At 32.1% G+C, this 26,833-nt stretch overlaps 5 protein-coding genes across 6 annotated transcripts; 4 read left to right on the top strand and 1 right to left on the bottom strand.

Annotated features, from left to right (window-relative positions):
• Positions 1–5,934: 5,934 nt before the first annotated feature.
• Positions 5,935–7,793, bottom strand: LOC126654705 (putative F-box/FBD/LRR-repeat protein At5g22670). Its single transcript, XM_050348651.2, has 3 exons — positions 6,738–7,793; positions 6,500–6,646; positions 5,935–6,409 (listed from the first exon to the last, which is right to left on the bottom strand). Exons 1-3 carry the CDS (start codon positions 7,755–7,757, stop codon positions 6,080–6,082), a joined length of 1,497 nt encoding a protein of 498 aa, XP_050204608.1. The 5' UTR covers positions 7,758–7,793; the 3' UTR covers positions 5,935–6,079.
• Positions 7,794–8,513: 720 nt separating this feature from the next.
• Positions 8,514–10,215, top strand: LOC126654706 (E3 ubiquitin-protein ligase RING1-like). Its single transcript, XM_050348652.2, has 3 exons — positions 8,514–8,799; positions 8,885–8,940; positions 9,588–10,215. The coding sequence occupies exons 1-3, from the start codon at positions 8,659–8,661 to the stop codon at positions 10,075–10,077; spliced, it is 687 nt and encodes a 228-aa protein (XP_050204609.1). The 5' UTR covers positions 8,514–8,658; the 3' UTR covers positions 10,078–10,215.
• A 6,217-nt stretch (positions 10,216–16,432) lies between these two features.
• On the top strand, positions 16,433–18,869 carry LOC126654609 (protein TIC 20-IV, chloroplastic). 2 transcript variants are annotated; one of them, XM_050348524.2, is made up of 4 exons: positions 16,433–16,621; positions 17,220–17,243; positions 17,343–17,389; positions 17,986–18,869. In XM_050348524.2, exons 1-4 carry the CDS (start codon positions 16,500–16,502, stop codon positions 18,636–18,638), a joined length of 846 nt encoding a protein of 281 aa, XP_050204481.1. In that variant the 5' UTR covers positions 16,433–16,499; the 3' UTR covers positions 18,639–18,869. The 2 variants fall into 2 exon arrangements, with proteins under 2 accessions (XP_050204481.1, XP_050204480.1); XM_050348523.2 differs by having other exon boundaries at positions 16,434–16,621; positions 17,220–17,389.
• A 1,230-nt stretch (positions 18,870–20,099) lies between these two features.
• Positions 20,100–23,519, top strand: LOC126656083 (probable galacturonosyltransferase 10). Its single transcript, XM_050350555.1, has 2 exons — positions 20,100–20,557; positions 21,893–23,519. The coding sequence occupies exons 1-2, from the start codon at positions 20,408–20,410 to the stop codon at positions 23,345–23,347; spliced, it is 1,605 nt and encodes a 534-aa protein (XP_050206512.1). The 5' UTR covers positions 20,100–20,407; the 3' UTR covers positions 23,348–23,519.
• Positions 23,520–23,622: 103 nt separating this feature from the next.
• Positions 23,623–26,833, top strand: LOC126656082 (QWRF motif-containing protein 3). Its single transcript, XM_050350554.2, has 5 exons — positions 23,623–25,337; positions 25,817–25,936; positions 26,052–26,258; positions 26,347–26,454; positions 26,536–26,833. Exons 1-5 carry the CDS (start codon positions 24,069–24,071, stop codon positions 26,602–26,604), a joined length of 1,773 nt encoding a protein of 590 aa, XP_050206511.1. The 5' UTR covers positions 23,623–24,068; the 3' UTR covers positions 26,605–26,833.

Here is a 26,833-nt window from a genome sequence, read left to right as displayed (position 1 = left end):
TTCTAATCAAAAACTTTCTTATATATTGTAAAATATAATTGCACAGTTAAAATATAGAAATTGATTCAAAAAATGGATAAATAAAGCACATTCCTCACAATTGAAACTGATCTAAAAGAAAAGCCTAAAAATATAGATCTCCCTTAATCGAATGAAAATTAAACCACAAGATTTATAATTTGCTACTACAACTATGAATCTAATGAAAATTTGATTAAGAGATTGATTAAATTGAAAATGTACCTGAATTAGAAAAGAAATTGAATACTTGAAATCAAAGCAATAACAATCGGGTTAATAAAAAATCAGAGTAATACTTGAATTAACGCATCTGTTGAACTCGGCAAATAATTCGAAAATTACATCACCAGATTTGCCATTTGATTCTATAAATTTGTTTATCTTTAGTTTTGATTTTTGAGGAACCTATTTTGTACTGATTCTGAAGAAGAAATTGTTGTCGTTCATTGAAGAAGATGGAGGTTAACGGTTTTTAGTTTGTTAACACAATTTATGTAAGTTTGGAATCACTTAATTGAAAAAGGCGTACTTTTGCTAACTTTCTAATAGCAGAGTATTTTTACAAAACCCTAGCCCAATTCAAGCATTTATGTATAAAGCCCTTTATATTTGTTACCCAAGTCCGGCTTTTACATTCTAATATATATATATATATATATATATATATATATATATATATATATATATATATATATATATATATATATATATTATATGCAGGTTCATATTCCGCCTATATAATAGTGGACTTTTTTCGAGTTCAATCTCGGGTTGGACTTGAGAAATAAAAAAAAATAGAGAGATTTATGAATTTACCTAAAAAAAGAAAATAATTTGAATTTCTACCTCAACACGGAAAAGTCAACAAAAATACTCCATGATATGGCCACTTTGATATTTTTACTCTCCATGTCTAACTTATTAGAATTTTACTCTGCCTATATAATAGGCTTCTCTGACACACTCTCTCTTCCTTTCTCTCTCTTTTTCTTTCTCTTTCTTTCTCTCTATTTTTCCATACATGACGTCTCTTTCTTTCTTTTTTTTCAAACTTTTATTTTATTTACTTGTTTCAAATATTTTTCAAACTTTTTTAAATTAGGTATTTTTTATTTCTTCATACTTTAAATTAACAAATTTGCTATTATAAATTACCAATAAATAAAATATTTTCTTTTCATTTATTTCAGTATTATTAAATATTTTATAATTTATAAATATATACTACTATTTAAATATTTTATTATATTAATAGTATATTCAAAAATTATTTGAATTAAATAAAAAATCACAGTATCACATTATCATATGATTATCATTGTATCACTTTATCATATGATTATCACAGTTTCATCTTAGCATGTAATTATCAGTGTATCCTATTGTATTGTCATCTTATTATCATATTATTATCACTATCGTATGTAACAGATTATTATATGATAATGTGATGATACTGCTGGATAATATTAGACAAAATCATATTATCATATGATTATCATAATATTACATTATCATATGATTATCACAGTTTCACCTTATCATATAATTATCAATATATCATATTGCATTGTCATTATTAGTATCGTATGTAGCAGATTACTATCATCTCGTTATTATAATTTTTCTGTTATTTGATTTTATATAGGGATCATATTATCATACCATTATCATTTTATTATCAATAAGAACCTTATCATACTACTCTATCTTCACATTATCATCTCGTTATCATGATTTTTATGCATTGTTTTCCATATAGGTATCATATTATTATCATAACTTTATTATTTAATTATCACCTGTTTATCACTGGTATCATGAATTTTTTAGTAATTATATTTTCACGTACATTATCATCCAATTATCATATTTCATTATCATCTAGTTATCATACTGCAGTGTTATATGATAATATTATGATAATATCATGATAATCAGATGATGTTTTTTTCATGCAGTGTTATGATAACAAAATGATAATATAGTGATAATAACATGATAATCACGTTATTATCACTATATTATCATATTATCATACTATTATCATAACTTTATTATTTAATTATCATATGGTTATCACTGGTATCATGAATCTTTTTGTAATTATATTTTCACGTACATTATCATCCAATTATCATACTACTCTATCTTCACATTATCATAATTTTTATGCATTGTTTTTTATATAGGTATCATATTATTATACTATTATCATTACTTTATTATTTAATTATCATCTGGTTATCACTGGTATCATGAATCTTTTTATAATTATATTTCACGTATATTATCATCCAATTATCATAATCTTATCATATTTCATTATCATCTAGTTATCATACTGCAGTGTTATATGATAATATTATGATAATAACATGATAACCAGAGGTTTTTTTCCTGCAGTGTTATGATAACGAAATGATAATATATTGATAATAACATGATAATCAGAGGTTGTTTTTAATAAAAAAATCATTTTTTTTGCAGTGTTATGATACTTACATGATAATGCAGTGATGATACTCATATGATAATCAGAAGTTGTTTTTTTTTTGCAGAAAATCAATTTTTGTGTATAAAATCGTTTTTAATGCAAATGTTTAGATCTAAAAATGAGAAAATTCAAGAGTAATTCTTTTAGATATGAAAATTAAAATAAATCGTATTAATCACCACGAGTTGAGAAAAAATTTCTAAAATTAAATATAAAAAACGGCGGAGCAATGAAAGAACGACGGCGGAGCGACGAAGGAACGGCGGCGGAGCGATGAAGGACGGCGGTAGAGCAAAGAAAAAAATAAAGAAAGAAAGAAGAAATAAAAAAAAGAAAAAAGAACCAGAGAATAAAAAGAAAAAGAAGAAGAAGAAGAAGAAGAGAAGAAGAAAAGGATGAGGAGAGAGGAGAGAGAAAAAGAAAGACAAATATAAAAAAAAGCCAACAGTAACATGATAAGAGTAGGAAAAATATATTTGGAGTAAAAAATTAATAAATAGTAGGTATAATTATAATATAAATATGTTTTAGAGTAAAAAAATAAAAACATTAAAATGATGAGGTATTTTCTATATATTTTACTTGTTGAGATAGAAAATCAAATTATTTTTAAAAATAGAGTATTTATCTTAATTTTCTCAAAAAAATAATATCCAAATTCAGCCCAAGGCAAACAGATCTGAGCTGGCCGGGCGGATAGAAAGGCCCATCGCAAAGGTTGAAAAGTGGTGGTTTTGCAAAAAGAATGATGGATCATCCATTGAATAGAAATAGAAATAGAATTAGAATGAGATTCCTTTCGTCTCAGTTGAAATTGAAATCATCATTGGTAACCACACATCACAAGCATCTACCTAAGTGGAAGAAGCATAATGACAACTTTTTTTACATCAGAAGAAGAGCATCACCGCAATTCAGAATTAGACACACAGCTCTCTCCAAGGCCAAGGTGAATCAGCTGCCATTGCCATGAGCAGAACCAACTATTTCACAAACTCGACCGCGAATCGAAGAAGAAGAGAAGTTGGTTTTGGTTATCAATACCATGTTCCTAATATCAATCGCTGGAATTCTTCGGTTCCCATGTTTTATCATCCCACTTCTCTTCAGGTCAGCATAATCTCCTGTCAGTTTTTTTTTTAGTTAGAACCATAAAACAACGGGGTAATTAATTCCTGAAGATCACTGAACTTTCGAATTTTTCATTTCAGTCACTGAACTATTTTTTTTTTTCATTTTGATCACTGAACTTTCATTTTTTTTCATTTTGGTTTTTGCCGGCCAAAAATGCTTAGGTGGCAGCCGGAATTAATTTTTTTTAACCTGAAAAATTGCCATATATGCATTATTTGATCCAAAAAGTCATTTTCAAAGTGAAAGTATGTATGTGTGATAAATTTTCAAAGTAAAACTTGTAAAATCTGGATGTCACATGTCAACTTCCGCCTGCCATCTAAGTATTTTTGGCCTGAAATACCAAAATGAAAAAAAATGAAAGTTCAGTGATCAAAATGAAAAATAAAATAATTTAGTGACTGAAATGAAAAAATTCGAAAGTTTAGTGATCTTCAAGATCAATTACCCTAAAACAACGTTTGACTCAGTTGTCTTACATTGACAGGATGCAAGTACAAGTACTTATGATCCATGGCGAGAAACACCTCTTGGTTTCATAGGGTACACAATTTTTTTTATTATTATTATCTGAACTTCAATTTTATTTTTATTTTTCTTGATTAGCTTTCTAATGAAGTTGTTTAATGTGGATTCCAATTATTTGTTTCAAATACTAATCCAAACTCACTTTCTTTTATGCTTTAATTAATTAAATAGCGTTCTCAAGGATCCAACACTATAACTTTTTGATATTCATTAAAAAAAGGCCAAATCTTTTATGAAAGTTTCATACAATTTCAAACTTTACAATTTTTTTTATGCAATTTGTCCTGAAACGCATGATTTCGTTTCAATTTTATTCAATTATGTAAATTTACTCATGTGGCGCCTACGTGGCGCTGATGTGGCATGTCACACATCAGCGCCACATAAGAAAAATTGTGTAGTTGGACAAAAGTGAAACGAAATCATGCGTTTCATGACAAATTGGATAAAATTGCAAGATTTGAATTTTTATGAAACTTTCATAAAAGGTTTGACAGTTTTTTAGTCATTTGGCCTATTAATAACTAATTCATCTAGAAATCCAAGTTATCATTCCGGCTTTTGAACTTGTACAAATCAGGTTCATAGTAATCAAATTTTTAGTCCACCCTTTTCTAATATAAGGTCAATTATATCCATTTATGTGTTTATAGAGCGCGTAAAAAGCAACTGTAAAAATTTGCATAAGATATTAAATAAATGTAAATATGTTGAATTGGCATAAAATATCAAATAAAAATATTTTTATATTTGCTTATATTGCATTTTAAAAATATAAAAAGGGATATATATGGTATTATAGGGAAGAATTTTGGAGTAAATTGTCAAAATATATAAATATGATTTGTATGAACTCGGCATATAAATTCAAGGGCCGGGGTGATGTTTTAGTCATAGTATTATCTCTAAGACTAACACTTTGATCGATCAATCTAATTATGTTGCAGTTTTCCAGGGCATGTACAACAACACCCTCTTCTTGTCCTGAATAACCTGGCAAGAGAGATCATGTTACATCTGCTTTGCCTGCTGCTGCTGTATTGACTGCCATTGGAGAATCCTGGGTTAGAGTTCTAGTGATGTTTTCTTATCTTGCTTTAGCTATTTTTCACCATTCAAGGAAGCTCTTAGAAGTTAAAGAAGAAGCTGATGTTGTGACCACAGGTCAGAGGGTTCCCGTACCATTGTTGTGCGCTGCCTTAGCCATTGGGATTCGTTTTGCTGCTAAATGGGCTGGGTATCGGCATTTGACATGGATGGTCGTATAAACTAAAGAACTATGGCCATGTTTGGTTCATAAAATAGGTGCGGAATGGAATAGCTATTCCGTATAAAATGACAATTCTTTACTTTGGTTCATGGAATAGGTATTTCAAAGAATTGCTATTTCATGATTTTGTGGAATAAGGACTCCTCTCAAAAAAACTAAAGAATGGCTATTCCATTCCTTATGGAATAGCTATTCTATTTCATACTATTCCATTCCATGAACCAAACATGGCCTATGTGGAAATTGTAAGGCTTTTAAGTTCGAAGTTTTGGTTCTCATTTTGCTAGGTTCTTCTGCTCTTGTTATGCAAATAAATTGTACAATTTTGAGAAGTAGGAGATGAGGAGGGAGGAGGAATAGGTATTGTACATTGACAAAATGTATGAATTAGGTTCAGGCTATTAAAAAGCTGTATTTGTTACATGCTGAAAATGTTTCATTAGTTCAATTACCGCAATTACGATATACAATTATCAAGCATTATGTATCCTTTATAGATCATCAGAATTCATGGAGAAATTTGAATTATACATCAGAAATCCTAAGTCTTGAGTCAAATTAAGCAAACTTGATTATCTTATTAATGAACATTATAAATGGTTTTATTGCACATCATCAGAATTCAGTAACTAAAGTCCCATAAAATAAGCAAAACTCTTAGGAGTTTTCTTAAATCTCCTAGTAACTAACATTCTGCATGTGTTAGCGCCCTCTGAAAACTTAACGAGCTTACTAAGAGTGTGTTTCTCTTTGTCAGAATCAATCGTAGCAGAAAGCGAGATTCTAAACATTTTCAGGAGACTTGCTTTCTTCAAAATATATTCTAAAATTTGCATCTCTGCTGCATTCCCTTCAAAATCTTTGAATTCCAGTGTCTCGAGGGAGGACAACAAGCACTTGGGCACCGATTCTTCTTTAAAAATCATCGATTCTTCTTTAAAAATCGCCTCACGAGGAGCCTGCTCATAAAAAAGAAAATTAATCATGATGCATAATAATATTTATATGTTAAAGAAAGGGCTAATCATCAAAACAAAATCTGGATTGACCTTTCTAATGAGAGTAAGTACTTCCAATTTCGGAGAGGAATGTAACATCTTAGGTAGCATTTGCCAATCATTTTGCTCAGCCTTCAGCTTTAATTGCACCAAATTAAGAAAGCTTGGAAAATTATCATCTGATGCCTTAGCAAGAGCCTGAGAAATATAGACAAACAGTAAGTTTATTGCTCAGCATTATATTAAAATGTTTACGAAACTAATAAATTTAGCGGTATATAAAACTTACCTCTAGTACTGATGCTTGTAAGCGCAAAACCTTGACATTATTAATTTTCCTTAGTAGATTAACCACTTGATTCGCATAGGAAACATGATTTATGTTATTTCTTAAATATCGAACATCAATATGTGCATAAGCCAGCGATGATAACCTCTCTATCTCAAATTCTTCGGAGTTGGAATCGTGGAGCAAAAGATACTCGAGTTTCGGAGCTTTAATTACCATACGAGAGCCATTAGCTCCAGCGGGCGTCTCAAAACTCTGAACGAAGAAACGTTTTAGAGATGATGACTGAATACGCAAAGTGTTGGAGCCATAATTAGGAGGAAGTTGTGTATAAATTAATAATTCTTCAAGAACCGGAGCATTGGCTAAGATTTTGTGTATGGTAAGACTATCAAAACTATAAACAAAATTAAGATGAAGAACTTTGAGACTTGGAAGCCAAACAACAGAGTCGTGAATCACCCGGAAATCAACACGAAAGTAAAGCTGCAGAAACCTTATCGTCTTGCAACTAAAAAGAGTTTGGGGTATGCTTAAGTATGATTTCTTAATGCTATAGTCTGTGCTTATGCTGAGCTCCTCAACATTTTGCATAGCTGCAGCGCGAATCCATGGATTCATGTGTTCGTGAGGGAAACAACGAGTATCAAATCTTAAACTTTTTATTGCACCGCGATGAACAAGCAAGACCTTGTCTACGAATCTTCCGAAGAAATTTGCCCCCTCAAGGATATAATTCTGATCATCGAACTTGAAATCGACCAGACCAGTCCAAGCGTGACGCCATCTTTTGGACAGGATAGTTGTTCCGATAGCTTCTTTAGTTTCCAAATACGACAATATGTGACAAACAACATCATCTGGCAAACTGCTTATTATGTCTCTATTTTGTTGATTTGGTGGTGTTGAGATTGAAACTTCAATGGAAGATTCTTCCATTAGACTTGCAGAGTGAATAATTGGGGAACATCGATCCACTTTAAAGGAAGGTAAAAGTCTAAGTACAGCTCTTAAATCCATCGAAACTGCTTAATACTTAAGAATATGATTTTGAACTCTTTAAGTGGCAGAATATGATTTTCACACAACATATACTTGTGACCGACAACGATTGTGTCTATAATCCTACTTGGATTAGGAAAGTTTATATGAAGATAGTATTAGTGTTGCGCATCGGCCGGTTCGGTCAGGATCAAAACCGAGTTAAACGGACCTAAAATATAAGAAATTTTTAAAATTAAAACTGAACCAAATTATATTAAAATCAAACCGAAATAATATTTTGATTCGGTCGATTATTTCAGTTAATTATTAAAAAAATTAATACTAATTTATAATTAATGTACAATTTCAGGGGCATTTAGTAATTAAATCCTAAAAAAGTTACAAAATTACCTTGACTTTTTAAAAAAAAAATTACAAAATAAATAATGTAAATTTATATAATTCAATTATTTTGGTCGGTTCGATTAATTCGAAAATTCCATATCTAAAATCAAACAGTACCGAATGAACCAAACTTTTTAAAAATGAAAATCAAAACCGAACCTAATTAATAAAAAACCGAACCGAATTAAAATTTCAGTTTGATTCGGTCGATATAGGAGTTAGAGTAAAAAGTGCAAGAATAGTGTAAAGTGCATTGTACAAATTACACTTTAGTGTAAATAAAATATTTTTCTTTAGTTTAAGTCCTCCTAATAATTTCAACAAAATTAGAATCAGATTCCTTTCGTCTCAGTTGAAATGAAATCATCATTGGTAACCACACATCACAAGCATCTACCTAAGTGGAAGAAGCATAATGAAAACTTTTTTTTACATCAGAAGAAGAGCATCAATGGTTGCATCGCAACAAGAACACATTCAGAATTAGACACACAGCTCTCTCCAAGGCCAAGGTGAATCAGCTGCCATTGCCATGAGCAGAACCAACAATTTCACAAACCCGACCGCGAATCGAAGAAGAAGAGAAGTTGGTTTTGGTTATCAATACCATGTTCCTAATATCAATCGCTGGAATTCTTCGGTTCCCATGTTTTATCATCCCAATTCTCTTCAGGTCAGCATAATCTTCTGTCAGTTTTTTTTTTAGTTAGAACCATAAAAGTAAAACAACGTTTGACTGAGTTGTCTTGCATTGACAGGATCCAAGTACAAGTGCTTATGATCCATGGCGGGCAACACCTCTTGGTTTCATAGGGTACACAATTTTTTTTTATTATTTTTTGAACTTGAATTTTATTTTTATTTCTTGATTAGCTTTCTAATGAAGTTGTTTAATGTTGATTCCAATTATTTGTTTCAAATATTCATCAAAAAAAATATTTGTCTCAAATACTCATCCAAACTCACTTTATTTTATGCTTTAATTAATTAAATAGCGTTGTCAAGGATCCAACACTATAATATTCATAAAAAAACTTTATGTTAAGGCTATAATATAAATAACTAATTCATCTAGAAGTCCAAGTTGTCATTCCGGATTTTGAACTTAGTACAAATCAGATTCATATAAATCAAATTTAGTCCACATTTTTTTAATATAAGGTCCATTATATCCATTAATGTGTTTATAGAGCGCAACCGTAAAAAATTTGCATAAGATATTAAATAAATGTAAATATGTTGAATTGGCATAAAATATCAAATAAAAATATTTTTATATTTGCTTTTATTGCATTTTAAAAATACAAAAAGGGATATATTTGGTATGGAGTAAATTGTCAAAATATATAAATATGATTTATATGAACTCGGCATATAAACTCAAGGGCCGGGGGTGATGTTTTAGTCATAGTATTATCTCTAAGACTAACACTTTGATCGATCAATCTAATTATGTTGCAGTTTTCCAGGGCATGTACAACAACACCCTCTTCTTGTCCTGAATAACCTGGCAAGGGAGTCAGCTCCAAGGAATTTCCGTGCCCAGGATGATGACTCCAAGTTGAGCAAAGAGATGCAAATTGAGGCTTTAAAAAAGCTGAAGAAAGAAATATACAACCCTACGCCGAAGAGATTATCTACTAGATTGTGCCTCTATTATAGAGACCAAGCTGCCAATGTTGTGAATCAAATGGCAAGGGAGAAACAAGAAGATGAACAGAAATGTGCAGTTTGTTTAGAAGAATTTGAGCCCAAAGAAACGGTGATGATGACCCCGTGTGACCATATGTTTCATGAAGCCTGCATTGTGCCATGGGTCAAGAGCCATGGTCAGTGCCCTGTTTGCAGATTTGAACTCTGTGACAAGATTTCAGGATCCTTCAATAATAGCACCAATGATCTACTTTCAACGGATCTAATTTCAATCTTAAGAGCAGCCGGAGCCATCTGAAGTTTGAACAAAGGATTAATTCGGTCTTAAACTTGTAATTTGGAGTTGAATTATCTGTATTTAGCTATATTGATCAATTAAGGATAATATGCTCTCCTTTTTTTAGATCAAATAAAGATAAAAGTGGATTATATTCGATCTCTAAAGTTGGTCATATTATCTAATTTTTTCCTTAACTGGCGTAAAATAAGAAATATTGTCCTTAATTAATTAAAATGGCTGCGAATGAGTTAATTAACTCCGAGTCATAGCTTTAGGGATCAAACTGGCCCTTTATTCTCTAAAGTTTTGTGTAACATCAAAGGATCATTTTGTCTTGAACTCGTGAGACGAGAGTTCGTATAAATGAATTATAATATATTTTTATAATTTAGTTCTTAATTTTCAAAATAATACAATAGTTGGTCTTATTTTACAAAGTTAAAGACTAAATATGCTAATTTTTAAGGGACGATGACAAAAGTACCTAAAATTTTAGAAATATTTATAAAAATACCTGTAATTTTTTTTTATTTACAAAAATACGACTGATTTAAAATTAATTATAAAAGTATCAAAAAATAAAAATTAATTACAAAAGTACGATTTGTATAATGTCGGTATAATTGTGGTATAATTTTGGAATATTATTAAAACTATAAATCAGATAATTTAAAAATAATATTTGGTTTGTTATTGGTATAATTTCAGTATATTTTTGGTATATCGATTATAATTTTTTTATATATATTTTCTAGTTGATAACATGTATATTTTTTTATATATATTTTCGGTATATCGATTATAATGAACTAGAGAATTTGTATATTATTGGTATAATTTTAGTATATTATTAGGTTAATATTTAGTATGCGATGTGGTGTAATATTGATGTAATAATAAATTTCAGTATATTTGATGTGTACACTCTTGGTATATTGTTGGTATAATTTTGGTATATTATTAATTTAATTTTAGTATACGATTTGATGTAATTTTGGTAAATTTTTATTTAATATTAATAAAATCTCAGTATGTATGATGTTGGTATAATTTTGGTATAATGTTGATATAATGTTAGTTTATTAGTATACTGACATTATACCCACAGTATACACCGTATGTTTGATATATTTTTTTTTATACTTTTGTAAATATTAATAATATTTTTATAAATGAAAAAAGTCAACATGTAATTTTGTAATTATTTTCATTTTTTTGGTAAATGGTGTAATTTCCTCTAATTTTAATTTATATGAGCCCGTTCCACAAGTTTGATGACCAAGTTTGTGTAACGTGGAGATAGATATCATAGATTAATTACAATAATTCTGAGTTACAGGCTGCATCAATTTTTGTAGACAAAGGCATTATATATTAAACATTTCCTAGTACATAATAACTTTTCTATCTAACCTAGCTTCATATATTAGGACCCCAACAGCTCAAGTACATGACTTTCCTCAGAGACTCCTCAGACTTGTCTTCCTTCAATTTGGTTGAAACCTTGGAAAAGGAAGAAGCAGAGGAGAGGTCGTTGGCCGAAGAGATTAACCGGAGACGGGTTTTGGCGTGTTGGTGAAAAGATCTTATTGCATAGTTCCATCTACAGAAGCCTTGATCTTTTAGTGCCTCTATAGCTCCAATGCTTGCAGCTACCATCCAAGCTTTGCTTGTGGACCTCATTTTGCTACTATTTTTCTGGGTTTTTTGTTTGTTTAAAATGCAACAAATTTGGCTGTGATCTCATATGGATGAAGTAATTAAATGGTTTTGATGAAGGAAAAGCTAAGCAGATGTGTTATATATAGGTGCCAAATGTTTTTGAGGAAAACAAGAGGCTGCAGCCAATGGTAATATTTTTTTATTATCAAGTAAATGTGGTAGATGGGGACAAGTTAATCGTGCGTCTCTTTTGCTTGAATTTCCAAAATGCGCCCACAGTTTTTGCTATACCAAATCCAATGTAGCCTAAATTCAACCCACACCAACATTCAACTTTTTAGTTCCCGAAAATGCAGGTTAGTTAAAAATAAAATTAAAGGATCGTGTCATTTAATTTTGGCCAAATTATCAAAAAAAAAAAGGTCAAACCTTTTATGAAAGTTTTAGGCCAAATGTTGTAAAAAGGCCAAACCTTTCACAAAAGTTTCATAAAAGTCCACACCTTTCAATTTTGTCGATTTTGGCCAAAAACTGATTATTTGGTTTCACAAAAGTCCCGACCTTTCAATTTTGTCGATTTTGGCCAAAAATGAATTATTTGGTTTCACAAAAGTCCTGATCTTTCAATATTTGGCATGCCACAGGCGTCACATAGGCAAATTGAAATCAAATTGAGAGTTGGCCACAATTGAAATCAAATAATTTATTTTTGGCCAAAATCGACAAAATTGAAAGGTCGGGCCTTTTGTGAAACTTTTATGAAAGGTTTGGCCTTTTTTCAACATTTGGCTAAAGTTTTATAAAAGTTCAAGCACTTTAATTTTAGCCAATTTATCCTGAAACGCATGATTTTATTTCAATTATGTCCAATTATACAATTTTACTTATATGACATTGATGTGTGGCATGCCACATCAGCGCCACGTAGGCACCACATGAGTAAAATTATATAATTGGATATTATTAAAATAAAATCATGCGTTTCAGAATAAAATGAATAAAATTAAAAAGTTTAAACTTTTTGTGAAACTTTCATGAAAAGTTTGGTCTAATCTGATTATTTGGCTTTCAATTTTTATATAGAAAAGACAAAACTGTAAATATCATGAATGTCACCGTAATTTGCTCTTTCATTAATTTTAGCCTCATTTGCAAAAATTGCATTGAAATTTGTGTTTTATACTAAAATGTAATGAAATTATGCTAATATAATTAGACCATACTTTTGCCATTTTTTTTGTCTTTTGGTATTTCTGTAATTTTGTAAATTAAGTTTAATATTTTTTATCGAATAATTTTTCTTGAAACTTTTGAGCCAAACGTTATACATCATTTGATCTAAAAACAATCTAAATAAAAAGTCAAACAACATGTCACTTAGTCTAAAAGAATATGTTGGTTAGTTTAAAAAAAATAAAAAAAATTAATCAATCAACATATCGTCTGGACTAAAAAATAATTGAACAATATATCATTTGATTAAAAAAATTGTCCAACTTAAATAATTTTTTTAGTTCCGATACTAAGTATGAATGACTCAAAATTCTTTAGCATGAAAATGCAAATCCAGATTTTTACTAAATAACCAACACGAGAATCCAAATCCAACCTTTAAGACTATCAAAGATAATTAGAGCCAGCTCTAGAATCCACAAACAAAATAGATTTCAAGAAAAGCTGGATATATTTTGATGAATGTAAAATACTAAAATGTAAAGGAAAAACTAAGAAGAAGAATTATTATAAGTTGTAGTCATATGTACATTCACCAGAATTATCAACATTCATCATTGCAACACACTACTAGTACTATTTTATGTTTCCTCGAAAGAAAAGAAAAGGAGAATACATGCAAAAAGAGGATAATTAGAACATAAGTAATAATTAATTAGGAGCCCAACAGCTTAAGTACATGACGGTCCGAAGCGATTCTTCTGCCTGTTTAAGCTTGTAGTAGTCTCCGCCCTTTCTGTTTTTAGTATCAGGTTTACTGCTGTTATTACCTGAAAAGCTTGTCATTTTCTTGGAAGACAAGGCAGTGTCGTTCTTGACACTGCAACTGTTTGTTGAAGCTTTGTTTTCCATCACTGCTTGCATCTTTCTCTGAGGAACAATTTGTCAACTCATTTATATATATATATACTAAGAATAGCTAGCTAGGATGCTCATATACATATAGAATGTGGTGTTACTGTTCTGAAAAGTAGCTAAGTTATTTCTGGGTTAATCTTACTTAACTTTATAGCAGATCTCCACCTGGCAAGAGAGATTTTGTTGTCGGTTATGTCGGATTAAATTTTGTGCGAACTATACACTTTTTACAAAACGGTGACTAACATTTTATGCAATATATTTTGGTAACCAGAGTTTTTATATTTTAAATAACAAATTGTATGTATATGACAAAGTTGGATATCCAGCAATTTGTCGTCCACATAAATAATTATTATCCGGAATTGATTGAGTAACCTCATGTTGCTAAAAGAATATAATCATTTTATAAAAGAATATATATAGATGAGGAACCGTAAAAATATTTAACTCGGTTTGTGTGATTATCAATCTTTCCTTAATGATGGTGTTATGCTTAATAAACTTGTTTATATTGAATGAAAATACACCTATGCAACGAGAAAGATAGAGAGCACGTTGCAGTCTGAGTAATTGGAGTGAAAGAGCATATAAGCACGTGGATTAATGGATGAGATGGACACGTTGAAAGGTCATCTGGTTGGATAAGATTGATCATATGTGTAACAATGGCTGCAACTTGCAAAATCTTTTTAATTCTTTTTCTCTGTTATTATTATACAGTGGCAGCATAAATAGCACGAAAACTAAAACGAAATGAAACAAATACGGAAAACAGCCACATACATGAAGGTTATTTGCTCCTCTTTTTTTTTTAAAAAAAATTACAATTTTCTATATAAAGTTAATTTTTATTTGTATTAGTTATTTAGAAAATATTTTTCTCAAAAAAATTATTTAAAAAATATTATATATTGACCGCCTTAATTTTAATATATCTTAAATTTTACATACTGTTCAAAAAATTAATATATTTTGCCTCTCTTAATTTTAATTTCTGGCTACGCCTCCTGAATACGAAACGTAAAAGAAATGAGTAAATAATAAAAATATAGGGGTATATATTTATAATATTAGAGACTATAAAATACTAATTAATAAAATAGATCAAACATAATTCTAACAAAAATAAAAAGATAAATTTTATTATAGATAATGTGAATAACAAAATTATTAAATAATTCAATATAAAAATTTATCGGTTTAAATTGTTTTAGGTTTTTTTTATAGCTTTCTAATTTTTTTATTTATCGAAATAGTCCGAAATAATTTTTTATACCAATTTTCATTCTCTGTATTTGATCTTTGTTGAGATTATCTCTCTTTGTTTTAGTATTGAGATTTGATTAGATCTTATTTTTAGAGTGGATCAGTTCTGATATTTGTTGAAACCAATTGATACTTAGTTATGCACCCTTCATGTCCGATAAAAGTCCTCAATGAGAAGTTTTGGTTTCGTTGATGTTAATGGCTGCTGTTGGTATTGATTTTCAAGGCTGCTCCAAGCTGAGTTGGCTTTAATTTGGAAAGAAATTTTGAAGGATATTCTGTTCTTATCAACGAAAGCATATTAATGTGCCCAAACTGATTCTTATAATACAAATTTGTTGATAAATGTTGTTGTGAACTGCAAACCGCTGCTGCTGCCAATATATTGATGGAGATGCTCCTTTATCAACCTTGCATCAATATGCGCTTAAATTGCTGAAGCTGCTTTCTTATCAAGCTGGCATATTCAATACATATGTCCAGCTTGAGCGGGGGTAATTGAGTATTTGATTTGCTGCTCCAAGTTGAAGCTCCCTGCTGATGTGTCATGCTAGCTATAATACAGCTGTATACAGCTGTAATCCAGCTGATGAACAGCTGGATAACATGCCATTTGCGTGGGGATTAATATTTAGGAACATATTAGTTTTTTCTTCTATAAATACAGTTTAAAGCTTAATTGTTTAGACTAAGTTTGTAATCTACAAGCTTCAATAAAATTTCGTTACTCTGTTCAAATTATGTTAACATGTTCGGAAAAGAGGTGTCTATAGATACGATCTAATTCCAAATTTGGCGTTTTAAATCAATTTTTCTCATTTCGCCGACTGAATTCTATAACATTTTATATTTTACGCGTTTGTCATAATTTTTAACTCTGCATTTATATAATAATGACACTGTTATATTCTGTTGTCACGACCCGATTTCACGGTATTATAACCGACGTTAGAAAATATGAATGGTTGTTTCGGATCCCATAACAAGTCTCAAAAAGCGACAAAATAAATAATCTTATCAAACATTCGATTAATTGTCCGGGCCACATCTTTTTTACAATAAGCCAATTTTTTTGTCAAATAATAAACTAATAAATATTTGCAATATGAATGTTTATTTATTACTTATATTTTTATCATTAAATATTTTAACATAACTAACTCTTTATTCGTTTGTTGCACGGAGAACGTGGCACAACATATTCGTATGTTTTTCCGTTAAAAATCAGAGAAATTCGGTTAGAGTTAATTAAGTTCGGTTCACACACTTAGGTCCAACCCAAATTATCACCGCCATTCTTACATCTAAAAAACAGCGTCGTTTTCAGCACAGTATATAAAAATTATTTAATACATAGACACAGCTGATCTTTTCTTGCATGCAAAGCAAAGCAGAGAAAAAGAGCCACTAACACGAGAATGCCCGCCGTCGCAGCTAGGGCTGTTGTCGCCACCACCGTCCCTAATCACGCCGCTCGCCATGCTCTCCGAAAAGATTCCCTTCTCGCTCCCGCCGCTGTTCTCGCCGTTGCAGCTTACCGGTAACACTATTTATCTTTCGATTTGCTTTTCCGATTGAAACTTTTCCGATATGATAATAGAAAATATTAGATAATTAAATTTAATTAGTTGTTTTTTAGATGAGGTTTTAATTAGCACCTGTTAAGAATTTATTAGTCAATCAAATTATGAGGCAGTGGTAATTGTGCTAGTCCATTAAAACAGAGAATTTAATTGAGATTTAGCATCAGTCAAAGATTCATTAGTTTATGTTAATTATGCATTTAGCTATTGCTAGGTGTATGTAAATGAATTTGAATGCGAGTGAATTTGTTTTGTTGAAATGTTGTTCTATTTGTTTTTGTTGATTAGAATGTTAAAGTGGAGAAATTCTTAGGTAGACCGAGTCTACGGATGACGTGGTAGACTCGGTCTACCTAAGAATTTCTCATTAAAGTGAGCATACACACTACAGTCTACACACAAATTTAGAATTTTTCTGGATACATAAAAGAATATTTTTGATGTGTTTTTTCTTGTAATATGAAATTTGAGACTCTTAACAAAAATTAGTACATGGATGTAAGTGTTCAGTGTTGCTGATGCTTGTTTGTGTATGTGTAAATTACTGGATACCAGGTATAAGGACGTCATCGCTGATAGGTGTGTTAAAAGCTTAGCACCTAAGCCCTCATCAAGCAACAATTCAGTTGTCGTATGTGAATCTAACTTACCTTCCTTCCCTCGATTATCGTTGAGCAGGAGTTCGCATGGATCTCTTAAGCCTGTTCGTGTCAGTTGCTCTAAAGGTTACTATCTTTCCGTACCTTTTATGTTATTTTGAACCAATGGGGTTTTTTAGCAGTCATTGTCTGAGTTTTCTTCTTTTTACGTCAAGTTTTTGAAGTAAGTTTTCAGTATTCACATAACTTTTTAATATTCACCGAGGTCTTCAGTATTCACATGGTATTATCTTTTCTATATTAAGTACTTGGTTTTCAGCTCCTCTATCTGCTTCATGCTCTAGAGGCTTGAAGAATTATAAAACCTCATTTTGGAATTGGAAGTTACAAATGCTTTGGGATTTCTATTATATTTGATTGAACATGGTCCAAAGAAATTATGCTCTTCTTTGTGCTCCCTTTTTCTGGTAGATGAGTGCTGCTAATAGATGTATCAGATGGCTGTTCTCAGAAGGGTTATAGATAAAAACTTGACATGTATACATGTGCAATTTTATGTTTATAGTTGGAAATTGATTATATGGATAAATAGGTCAAATTTGTGTGTTCGTTTAGGTGAAAGTTTATATAAATTTTCTAATGGAGCATGGTGTCCTCTCATTAGATTAATTGTGGTTCTAATTCGAATCTTACAACATTAATATAATATTTGCACTTGGCAGAAAAGAAGTTCTCACATCTTTCTACTGCATCAATCTCACTTTTTGGAGATGAGAATGATCTGTTGCACGGAGTCCCGAGGCTGCCTACTCGGAGAAGATCCCCAGAGCTGTCTAGAGCATACAAGAGCGATTTTTTCAGGTTGCCCTTGCCAGTAATAGCTGAGAAGCCAGAATGGTGGTGGAGAACATTGGCATCTCTCCCCTATTTGTTTGCGCTTTACATGTCAGATACTGGAAATTTTATCCAACCCTTCCTAGAGCATTACGACTACTTTGGTTTGGTTTATTTCGTACCTGGAGCTGTCTCAAGACTGCCAACCTACTTTCCGATGTTTTATTACACCATTGCGTTATTCCTAATCGTGAAAAACAATAAGGTTCCCCACTTCTTTAGGTTCCATCTGATGATGGGAATGTTGTTGGAAACAGCATTGCAGGTGGTCTGGTATACAAGTAACTTCTTTCCTATCATTCACTTTAATGGTACATTGGGGATGTATTACTGGGCAGGTGTCGGATTTGCATACATGTTGATGTTGTTGCAGTGTGTACGGTGTGCTCTTGCTGGCGCATATGCACAGATCCCGTTTATCAGCGATGCTGCTTTAGTTCATACCCTGTTTAATATCGGAGGTTTCCAACGGCCTTTCTAGTTATATCCTGTGGGTTTGAGTTTCTTAAAATTGTTTGGAGACACTGAGATGCACCAGAGTTGACATCTTGAGAAAGCTTGACGAGGGGAATGCAGGAAGGAGAAGATTCAGTGTAGAATGTTACCGACGAGCTTTAATGTCTTTAGTTTATATATATTCAGATAGAATTTACAATTACCTTTGGTTTATTGTAATGCTGTTTAACAATTAGTTTACTATATTCTTGCTAAATGATTTTTTTTGAAATATCCTAACAATGATTCAGCTTTCTAGCCTCCGACTTGAAAAACAAGTATCATATCCCTTCTTTTTAGCCCATTGATCCAAAAAAGAGTCATAGTATTGAATTTAAATTCAGGAACAGTTTGACATGTATATTTGACGTAGTTCGACTGACCTGAAAATTGTACTCAACTAGGTCTCGTGAAAATAAGAGGCTAAGATATCTCCACTGCCGACATTATATTGGAAATAGAAAGAAAAATGACTTTAGCTTTTTTGAACTGGTACTTTCTTTTAGCAAATTCTTTTTGGTTAGTTATAATTTTACTGTTTCATGAAGACCAAAAGGTTGAATCGACATTTAAATTTGTCTCACGAATTCAAATAAATTATTTTTTAATTTTTTAGTCAATTAGATTCCTAAATTTGTGTTTTATAGTCAATTAAGTCATTTTAACTTTTATATCCTAAAATTTGTGTTTCGGAATCAAATAACTTCTGGTATATACTTTAAACACATGATTTATTTGATCTCGATACACAAATTTGGATATTTAATTGATTAAACAAATTTAAAATTGACTTTCGATACACAATTTTTAAAATTTATTTAATTAAAATAATTAAAAATAATTTATTTGATCTCAAAATAAAAGTTCGAAAGTCATCCCTTGTTTTGTTTAATAAAAGGCCTAATACCTCAAAAAACCCCGACCTTTTAGTCCCTTTTCAATTCTACCCTGACGTTGAAAACCGGTCAAGTTTACCCTATTTCGTATTTTTTCGTTTAATTGTACTCTAATTTTTTAGTTTTTCATAATTTTTTTATTTAAATGATGAAATCATTTAATTAACTAAGTTTAAAGATAAAATTAAATTTATTTTCATTCAAAAAAGTACAAATAAGTCTTTTATTTTTAAAAACTAACTAAAAACCATAATCAAATTAAAACTAATTTTAATTCTTAATTAATTTAACTAAATCTAAATAAATTTTCAACACATACAATTAATATATGCTAGCCATGGAGAACGTTTTTAAATTTTTTCCAAACGAAAAAAACGTCAATTTAATATTTTAGGATACAATTGAAACACAAAAATATGAAATAGGGTAAAATTAATCAATTTTCAACGTTAGCGTATGATTGAAAAAAGGCTAAAAGGTCGGAGTTTTTTTAAGGCATTAGGCCTTAATAAAATCATCATTTTCTTTAAATCAGCAAAATAAATCTTAAAAATACCAAAAACTTAGAAAATTGCAAAACCCATTTCTCTCTGTCTCTCTCAACTATTATAACTGTATCTCAGAAAACTTTTTTAGCTTCACAGAACACTTGAGTAGACTCGGAAACACCCAAAATCAATCCAAATCAACAAAAACTTAATTCAAATCGTAGACCCACTTCCAACATCAATCTGATCTGTGCTGGGTATTGACCAATTTGCATTCACGAGCCACAATTACGATTCGATGCGTGAGAAAAATCTGAACTTTCTCGGGAAACAAACAAAAAGCTGGAATCTTTGAAAAGTGTGATTAGATAATGAGGCGGAGACCGATGGATCTTCGACGGCCGGTGAGGCGGCGGATTTCGAATGTGGTGTGGTGGACACTGTGTGGCATAGTGGTTGTGCTCTTTATAGTAATTTTTAGTAAAGAGAGCCAGATTGAATCTAGACACTCCCATACAAAGGTAAAATAAATTTCTCATTTTTATTTATTTAATGTGGCTAAAATTATAGGAGAAAAGCTTTAAAATTTTGGGTTAAGTAGAGTTGGAGTGATAGAGATTTTTGCTTTTGTGAATTATAGCAATGATAGCTGTAGTTTTCGTGTTCGAGATTCACCTTAAAATTTTCTTTGAATTGGATACTGTCCGATCTATAATTTTGGCTTCGAGTAGGAATCTAATATTGCATCAGCTAGTAGTGTTTGTGCAATTCTTCTCAATTTTAAACTTGCTAATGGATTTGTTTGCTTTAAATCGTTATCCTTAGGGCACATGAGACTAAATGCTTTTACTTGATTCCTGCAAATTTAAAGTTTATATAATTTGTCTTACTTTATTGTTCATTACTTCATTTAACAATTTGCTTCATTTTTGATTGACATAAGTTGTATGTGAGAAAACTGTTCCAAAGTGTATGTATAGGGATTGGTGGTGTGGTGCTTAGACATATGTAACGTCGTTAGGTGATGATAGGAGATTCGCATCACATCATCTTAAAAAATTTGTTTGCCGTATGTTTTAAAGAGATGAATGTAGTGTAGTTGAATTTTCATGTCTCTTGTCTTTTAATAAGTAAAAGCATGGTTGGAGAAGAAGGGGAAAAGCATATGAAAGAAGAGAATTTCATCGGCTATAAGGGGACTGATTTTAATTTATATAAGCATTTTCAATCAAATTTAAGTTTTTTCAAAGAACTGATTTCTGATGGTAATTTATGATGGAAGAGCAGATATTCTCGATATTATGGGTGAAGCTTTGAAATTTGATTAAAAAAAAGTGTTTTGAGGTTTGCTATTAGCCGATAACTGTTCATTGCTTTTGCACTGATGTCTTCTTTAGCTTAAATCTATTTCTATACACATTACCTGTAGAAGACTAGAAGTTGATGACTTGTTTTACTACTTTTGCAAGAAATGAAAACATATGTCAAATTCTGTATTTTTTAACTTTAATCATTGCCATTAGAATTTAGAATATACGAAGTTAAATATCATCATCTTCTGGATCTCAACATGTTATTGAAACACAAAAAGGCCTTTCTCTTGAAGGCAGAAGTGACATTGTATTCAACAATTCATTTTAAAATGCCCGCCATTGTAACCCTCAAATATTACTGGAAGTGGCAAGTAATTTTATTGGATTCAGCAGAGCAATTTAACAGTGTTAAGAAAGCAATGTTTTCATTTAGCATATGGTTCCCTTCATACGATCTTGTTGTTGTTAGCACTTTGTTTTAATATTTTTTCTCTGTTAGCTTTTCTATTTGTATACTAAGATCAGTACTTTTTTTCTGTTTAGGGGAGATATTATAGTCGTGATAGAATTATTGAAGGCTTAAACATTACTGAAGAAATGCTGAGCGCTAACTCAGTTACCAGACAACTCACCGATCAAATTTCTCTTGCAAAAGCTTTTGTTGTGATTGCAAAAGAAAGCAACAATCTTCAGTTTGCTTGGGAATTAAGTGCTCAGATCCGGAATTCGCAGGTCCTCCTTTCAAGTGCTGCAACAAGACGAGCTCCTTTAACAATCAGAGAATCAGAAACTGCAGTTCGTGATATGGCACTTCTACTCTATCAAGCCCAGCAGCTCCATTATGATAGCGCAACTATGATCATGAGATTGAAAGCCAAAATCCAAGCACTTGAAGAACAAATGGGTTCTGTGACAGAGAAGAGCTCAAAGTATGGACAAATAGCTGCAGAAGAGGTTCCAAAAGGTCTTTACTGCCTAGGTATTCGGTTAACTACTGAATGGTTTGGAAATTTAAATTTGCAGAGAAAAGTCGGTGGAAAATTGCACGTGGAAGCAAAACTTAGAGATAGCAGTCTCTATCATTTCTGTGTCTTCTCCGACAACATCCTTGCAACTTCAGTTGTGGTCAATTCTACTGCATTAAATTCCAAAAACCCAGATCTGGTTGTCTTTCATATTATAACTGATGAAATAAACTATTTTGCAATGAAAGCCTGGTTTTCTATGAATGATTTCAGAGGAGTGGCTGTTGAGGTTCAGAAGTTTGAGGACTTTAAGTGGTTGAATGCTTCTTATGTTCCAGTTCTGAAGCAGCTACAAGACTCTGAAACTCAAAGCTATTACTTTTCGGGCCATAATGATGAAAATCGGACTCCAATCAAGTTCCGAAACCCAAAATATCTGTCTATGCTAAATCACCTGAGGTTTTATATCCCTGAAGTTTTTCCTGCGTTGAAGAAGGTGGTATTTCTTGACGATGATGTAGTGGTACAGAAGGACGTATCTGCTCTTTTTTCAATTGATTTGAACGGCAATGTGAATGGAGCAGTCGAGACATGCATGGAGACATTTCACCGATACCACAAGTACCTCAACTATTCTCACCCTCTCATCCGTGACCATTTTGATCCCGATGCATGTGGCTGGGCATTCGGGATGAATGTTTTCGATTTGGTCGAGTGGAGAAAAAGAAACGTAACAAACATCTACCACTACTGGCAGGAAAAGAACGTGGACCGTACGCTTTGGAAACTCGGGACTCTACCACCAGGACTTCTGACATTCTATGGACTGACAGAGCCATTAGAGCCGACATGGCACATTTTGGGATTGGGTTACGCAAATGTCGACCCTCATTTGATAGAGAAGGGAGCAGTTTTGCACTTCAACGGAAACTCAAAGCCGTGGTTGAAGATCGGAATGGAAAAGTACAAACCGCTTTGGGAGAAGTATGTAGATTATTCTCATCCTTTATTGCAGCAATGTAATTTTCATTGAGAAGCTTCACTCACAATCATCCCCTATTGCGTAAGAATATCTAAATTTTGTAGTCAAGTATATGATTGCGCAATTTTTACAAGATCAAGCATGTCACTGATTGTACAAGTGCTTGTTGTAGCATAGACTCTCTAGTTTCCATTAATTATTGAAGGTTATCATTTTTTATTTAGATTGATCTGTAAACAACACCCTTTGTTTTGTCAATTGCTGTTTCAAGTCTCTCTGTCTTGTTCATGAAGATAGGTTTAACTTGAACCAGATCATAATATCAGTTCAAAAAATTGAAACTTGAAATTCAAAAAGAAAAAAGGAAATAAAATACAGTTCTGCCATATGTCAAGATACAGAACTGTTCCTGATCTTGAGTGTTTGAATATCTTAACTGGAGATTGAGATAGGAGAATGTTTCAGCCACGTGGCAGTATCCCACAGAAACCACTTGTAATTTAAAATGCCGGCGAGCAGGATCCTGGAACAAGAAACCGTTTGTTGTCTCCTATATCTCCAAAAATCTCTCAGAAAATCAGACAGAAGTGAACTCATTTACATCGTTACCCTTTGTCGTCCTCTGCTCCAGAAATCAAAAAGCCAAACCAAAGAACAATTCAAGAGGACACTCCAGTAAATTTGTAAAACCTGCAATCTGCCGGCTGTGTGCATATCTAATCTGCCACTGTTTTCAAAAGTTTGTTTTTTTCTCTCTCTCTCTAAAGAAGCCATGAAGACTGACACTGAAGCTTCACTCTCAAATCAGTATCTGAAGCTAAAAAAATTGAAGTCCCGTGGAGTAAGCTCTAGATATTTGTCTCCAGTCTCAACTTCACAGGATCATCGACTTTCAACTCCATCTCCAACTTCAAGCCAAGCTTCTTCACTTGTTCGTCATAAATCCACCGATGACAAAAAGCACCGGAGCGTCGACGACTCTGGTTTTACTCGAGGGCTTTGGCCTTCATCGTCTGCTTCCTCATCTCCCTCACATTATTCATCGTTAAACAACAAAAATAACCTCGGAACTCTTGCTGATCATCTCGGAAATGAAAGGCTCAGAGACTTGCTGGACAAGAAAAAGGATGAGAAGCCTTCTAAAAACAGCAGCAGTGTCTTCTCAATTACTAGACAAAGAAGTTGTTCGGAGTTCAGTAGGTTTGAGAATCAGAATCAGAATGAAAAAGAGAAGGAAATTACGAAAGAGAACCATAGACAACTCGGAGGTTCTTTGAGATATACGAAGAAGCTTTTCCTTCCAGGAAGAGCTTCTTCTTCATCGTCGTCTTCATCCTCTGCAAATAATTTGTTTGATAGTTCAAATTTTGCATCAGGAAGATTATCAGTTGATGAAAATGCACTATTTCGAAACTCGAAAACTACTGCTGCATCTCGGCGAAAATCAGATTCTGTTTCTGTTTCTGTTTCAGATAATCTCGACTCAGAATCCGAATGTACAGATTGCAATTCTCCTGCTATGGGGAGAACCTCAAGAAAATCTGGCATTGAGGTTTCTTCAAAATATTTGCAAGATGTTTCGACAAAGCTTAGGAGAGGCTCATCAGATTCTAACATAAAACCTCCACTATCGCTAGATGGTTCTCCAAAAATGAGGAAATTTAATATCAAGAATGCAATTAAGAGGGCTAATTCTCTTACTGGTTATGGAAGTGCCACATCACAATGGGCATTGTCGCCGGGGCGTTCAGGATCACCGCCGATGTCAGTGGAAAGTAAAGAAAGACTAATGTCATTTTCAAGTATGAAGCCACCGTCGAGTCCTTCGAGGAGTAGCACTAAAGGAATGGAGAAATTGCTGAATTTGGGGCTGGACTTGTTTAAAAGTAAGAAAGTGGCTTGGCCAAGTTCATCAGATTTGGGGTCTGGGAATTCAGAGAGCATTCATCAGCTCAGAATGCTCCATAACGGGCAGATGCAATGGCGTTATGCAAACGATAGAGTTAATGCTGTGAATGGAAACATTGCTAAGCAAGTAGAGGTATGTATGATCAACTTTGCTTATTAATATCTATTTTGTTGCTTCTCTGCAAACATCTGATTTGAGCAAGAAATTATGGCTTTTTTGATCGTTTTATGCGTAAAATCCCAATCCGTTACATGATGAAAAAATTGAGGTATTTCTTTTATAAATCATTCTCGAATATGAATTTGTGATAAACAAAGTTGCAACAGTCTAGCTTCCATTGGTTGTCCTAAGGCAGAGCTATTTGAAATGAATCGTTTGTTGCACAAACATACATCATAATTGTCATTTCATAGAATCAAAAGATATACGAATTTGATTGATATAAAAGCATGATAAGAAAATGGTGAAAACCAAAAGTAAAAAATAGGCTGCCTGTCTATAAATTGCAGACTGATGATGACTGAATTTTGTTTTGCAATGTACATGTTACACTTGTCGCAATCCTTCCTGATTTCAAGTCTCTAACATTCTTCTCCGAATGGATTTTGCAGAACGATTTGTTTTGTGCATGTGAGAGTCTAGAAAATTTGCGAAAATCTGTGATGCTAAAGAAATTACAGCTTCAGAAGGAAAAGTGTGACATGAAGCTGGACTTGATACTGCATTCTCAAGTTAGTAACATTTGGTCATGAAAGGATGACTAATTATATACATATTAGGTTGAATCGAAAATTGTGATCCATATATAATTTAGTATGATGATACGAATACGATAAATTTGTGCAGATTAAACAACTCGAAGCTTGGGGAGATATGGAAAGACAGCACATGTCTGCAGTTTCGAAGACCAAAGAGTGTTTACATTCTGTTGTTTGTAAAGTTCCCCTCATTGAAGGTGCAAAGGTTGACCCACAATCGACTTTCATCGCACTTCGACATGCATCGGATCTCACAACCTCCGTCAAGTCGGTGTTAACTACATTTTTACCGCTGGTAAGAACCAATTGTTAAAGAAAATACATCACTACAAGTACTTCCTCTTGTCGGAACTAATGTTGAAATTGTTTGATATGATCATCAGACTGAAAAGAATGCAGAATTACTTTCAGAATTAGCACAAGTAGTTTCACAAGAGAAGTTGCTGTTAGAGGAGTGTGTGGAACTTCTTCAATCAGTTTCTACATTAGAGGTAATATATCTTTCGCATTTTATTTGAAAGACAAACATGTCAGGAAGTGTGTCAAAATGATTTACTTGATTGTGTTGACAGATTCAAGAGAGGAGTTTGAAGTGTTATATGATCCAGTTAAGTCAGTGGCAGCAACAAATCATTGTCTGACAAGTGCTCATATATACTCAGCGAGCTATGAGTTGATCATTGATAAATGAATAGGATAGTAATTAACAGAGATCATGGCTTATTTCTTTTTAATTGACATAAGTTGTGCCATTTTATCTCGATAAAAATGAATTTTAATGTATTGTTACTTTATCTCACTGTTTGTAATAAAATATGATGAATTTCCTTGTGTTGAGAGAACAAAGTTATAGTATACATGTTACTTGTA

This window comes from Mercurialis annua, linkage group LG7, assembly GCF_937616625.2.
Source record: "Mercurialis annua linkage group LG7, ddMerAnnu1.2, whole genome shotgun sequence".
NCBI classification, from domain to species: Eukaryota; Viridiplantae; Streptophyta; class Magnoliopsida; order Malpighiales; family Euphorbiaceae; genus Mercurialis; species Mercurialis annua.
Note: the sequence above shows the minus strand (reverse complement) of the source record. Positions and strands in the feature narration are given on the sequence as shown.

Excerpts from the sequence above, each read along its gene's own strand:
- LOC126654705 (XM_050348651.2), bottom strand. The coding sequence starts at position 7,757 with ATGGATTTAAGAGCTGTACTTAGACTTTTACCTTCCTTTAAAGTGGAT. Across the intron at positions 6,647-6,737 it reads TACAAGCATCAGTACTAGAG|GCTCTTGCTAAGGCATCAGA; the intron begins GTAAGTTTTATA and ends TATATTTCTCAG. Across the intron at positions 6,410-6,499 it reads TACTTACTCTCATTAGAAAG|GCTCCTCGTGAGGCGATTTT; the intron begins GTCAATCCAGAT and ends TTTTATGAGCAG.
- LOC126654706 (XM_050348652.2), top strand. The coding sequence starts at position 8,659 with ATGAGCAGAACCAACAATTTCACAAACCCGACCGCGAATCGAAGAAGA. Across the intron at positions 8,800-8,884 it reads ATCATCCCAATTCTCTTCAG|GATCCAAGTACAAGTGCTTA; the intron begins GTCAGCATAATC and ends TTGCATTGACAG. Across the intron at positions 8,941-9,587 it reads ACACCTCTTGGTTTCATAGG|TTTTCCAGGGCATGTACAAC; the intron begins GTACACAATTTT and ends ATTATGTTGCAG.
- LOC126654609 (XM_050348523.2), top strand. The coding sequence starts at position 16,500 with ATGCCCGCCGTCGCAGCTAGGGCTGTTGTCGCCACCACCGTCCCTAAT. Across the intron at positions 16,622-17,219 it reads CTCGCCGTTGCAGCTTACCG|GTATAAGGACGTCATCGCTG; the intron begins GTAACACTATTT and ends ACTGGATACCAG. Across the intron at positions 17,390-17,985 it reads TCGTGTCAGTTGCTCTAAAG|AAAAGAAGTTCTCACATCTT; the intron begins GTTACTATCTTT and ends TGCACTTGGCAG.
- LOC126656083 (XM_050350555.1), top strand. The coding sequence starts at position 20,408 with ATGAGGCGGAGACCGATGGATCTTCGACGGCCGGTGAGGCGGCGGATT. Across the intron at positions 20,558-21,892 it reads CTAGACACTCCCATACAAAG|GGGAGATATTATAGTCGTGA; the intron begins GTAAAATAAATT and ends TTTTCTGTTTAG.
- LOC126656082 (XM_050350554.2), top strand. The coding sequence starts at position 24,069 with ATGAAGACTGACACTGAAGCTTCACTCTCAAATCAGTATCTGAAGCTA. Across the intron at positions 26,259-26,346 it reads TAACTACATTTTTACCGCTG|ACTGAAAAGAATGCAGAATT; the intron begins GTAAGAACCAAT and ends TATGATCATCAG. Across the intron at positions 26,455-26,535 it reads AATCAGTTTCTACATTAGAG|ATTCAAGAGAGGAGTTTGAA; the intron begins GTAATATATCTT and ends TTGTGTTGACAG.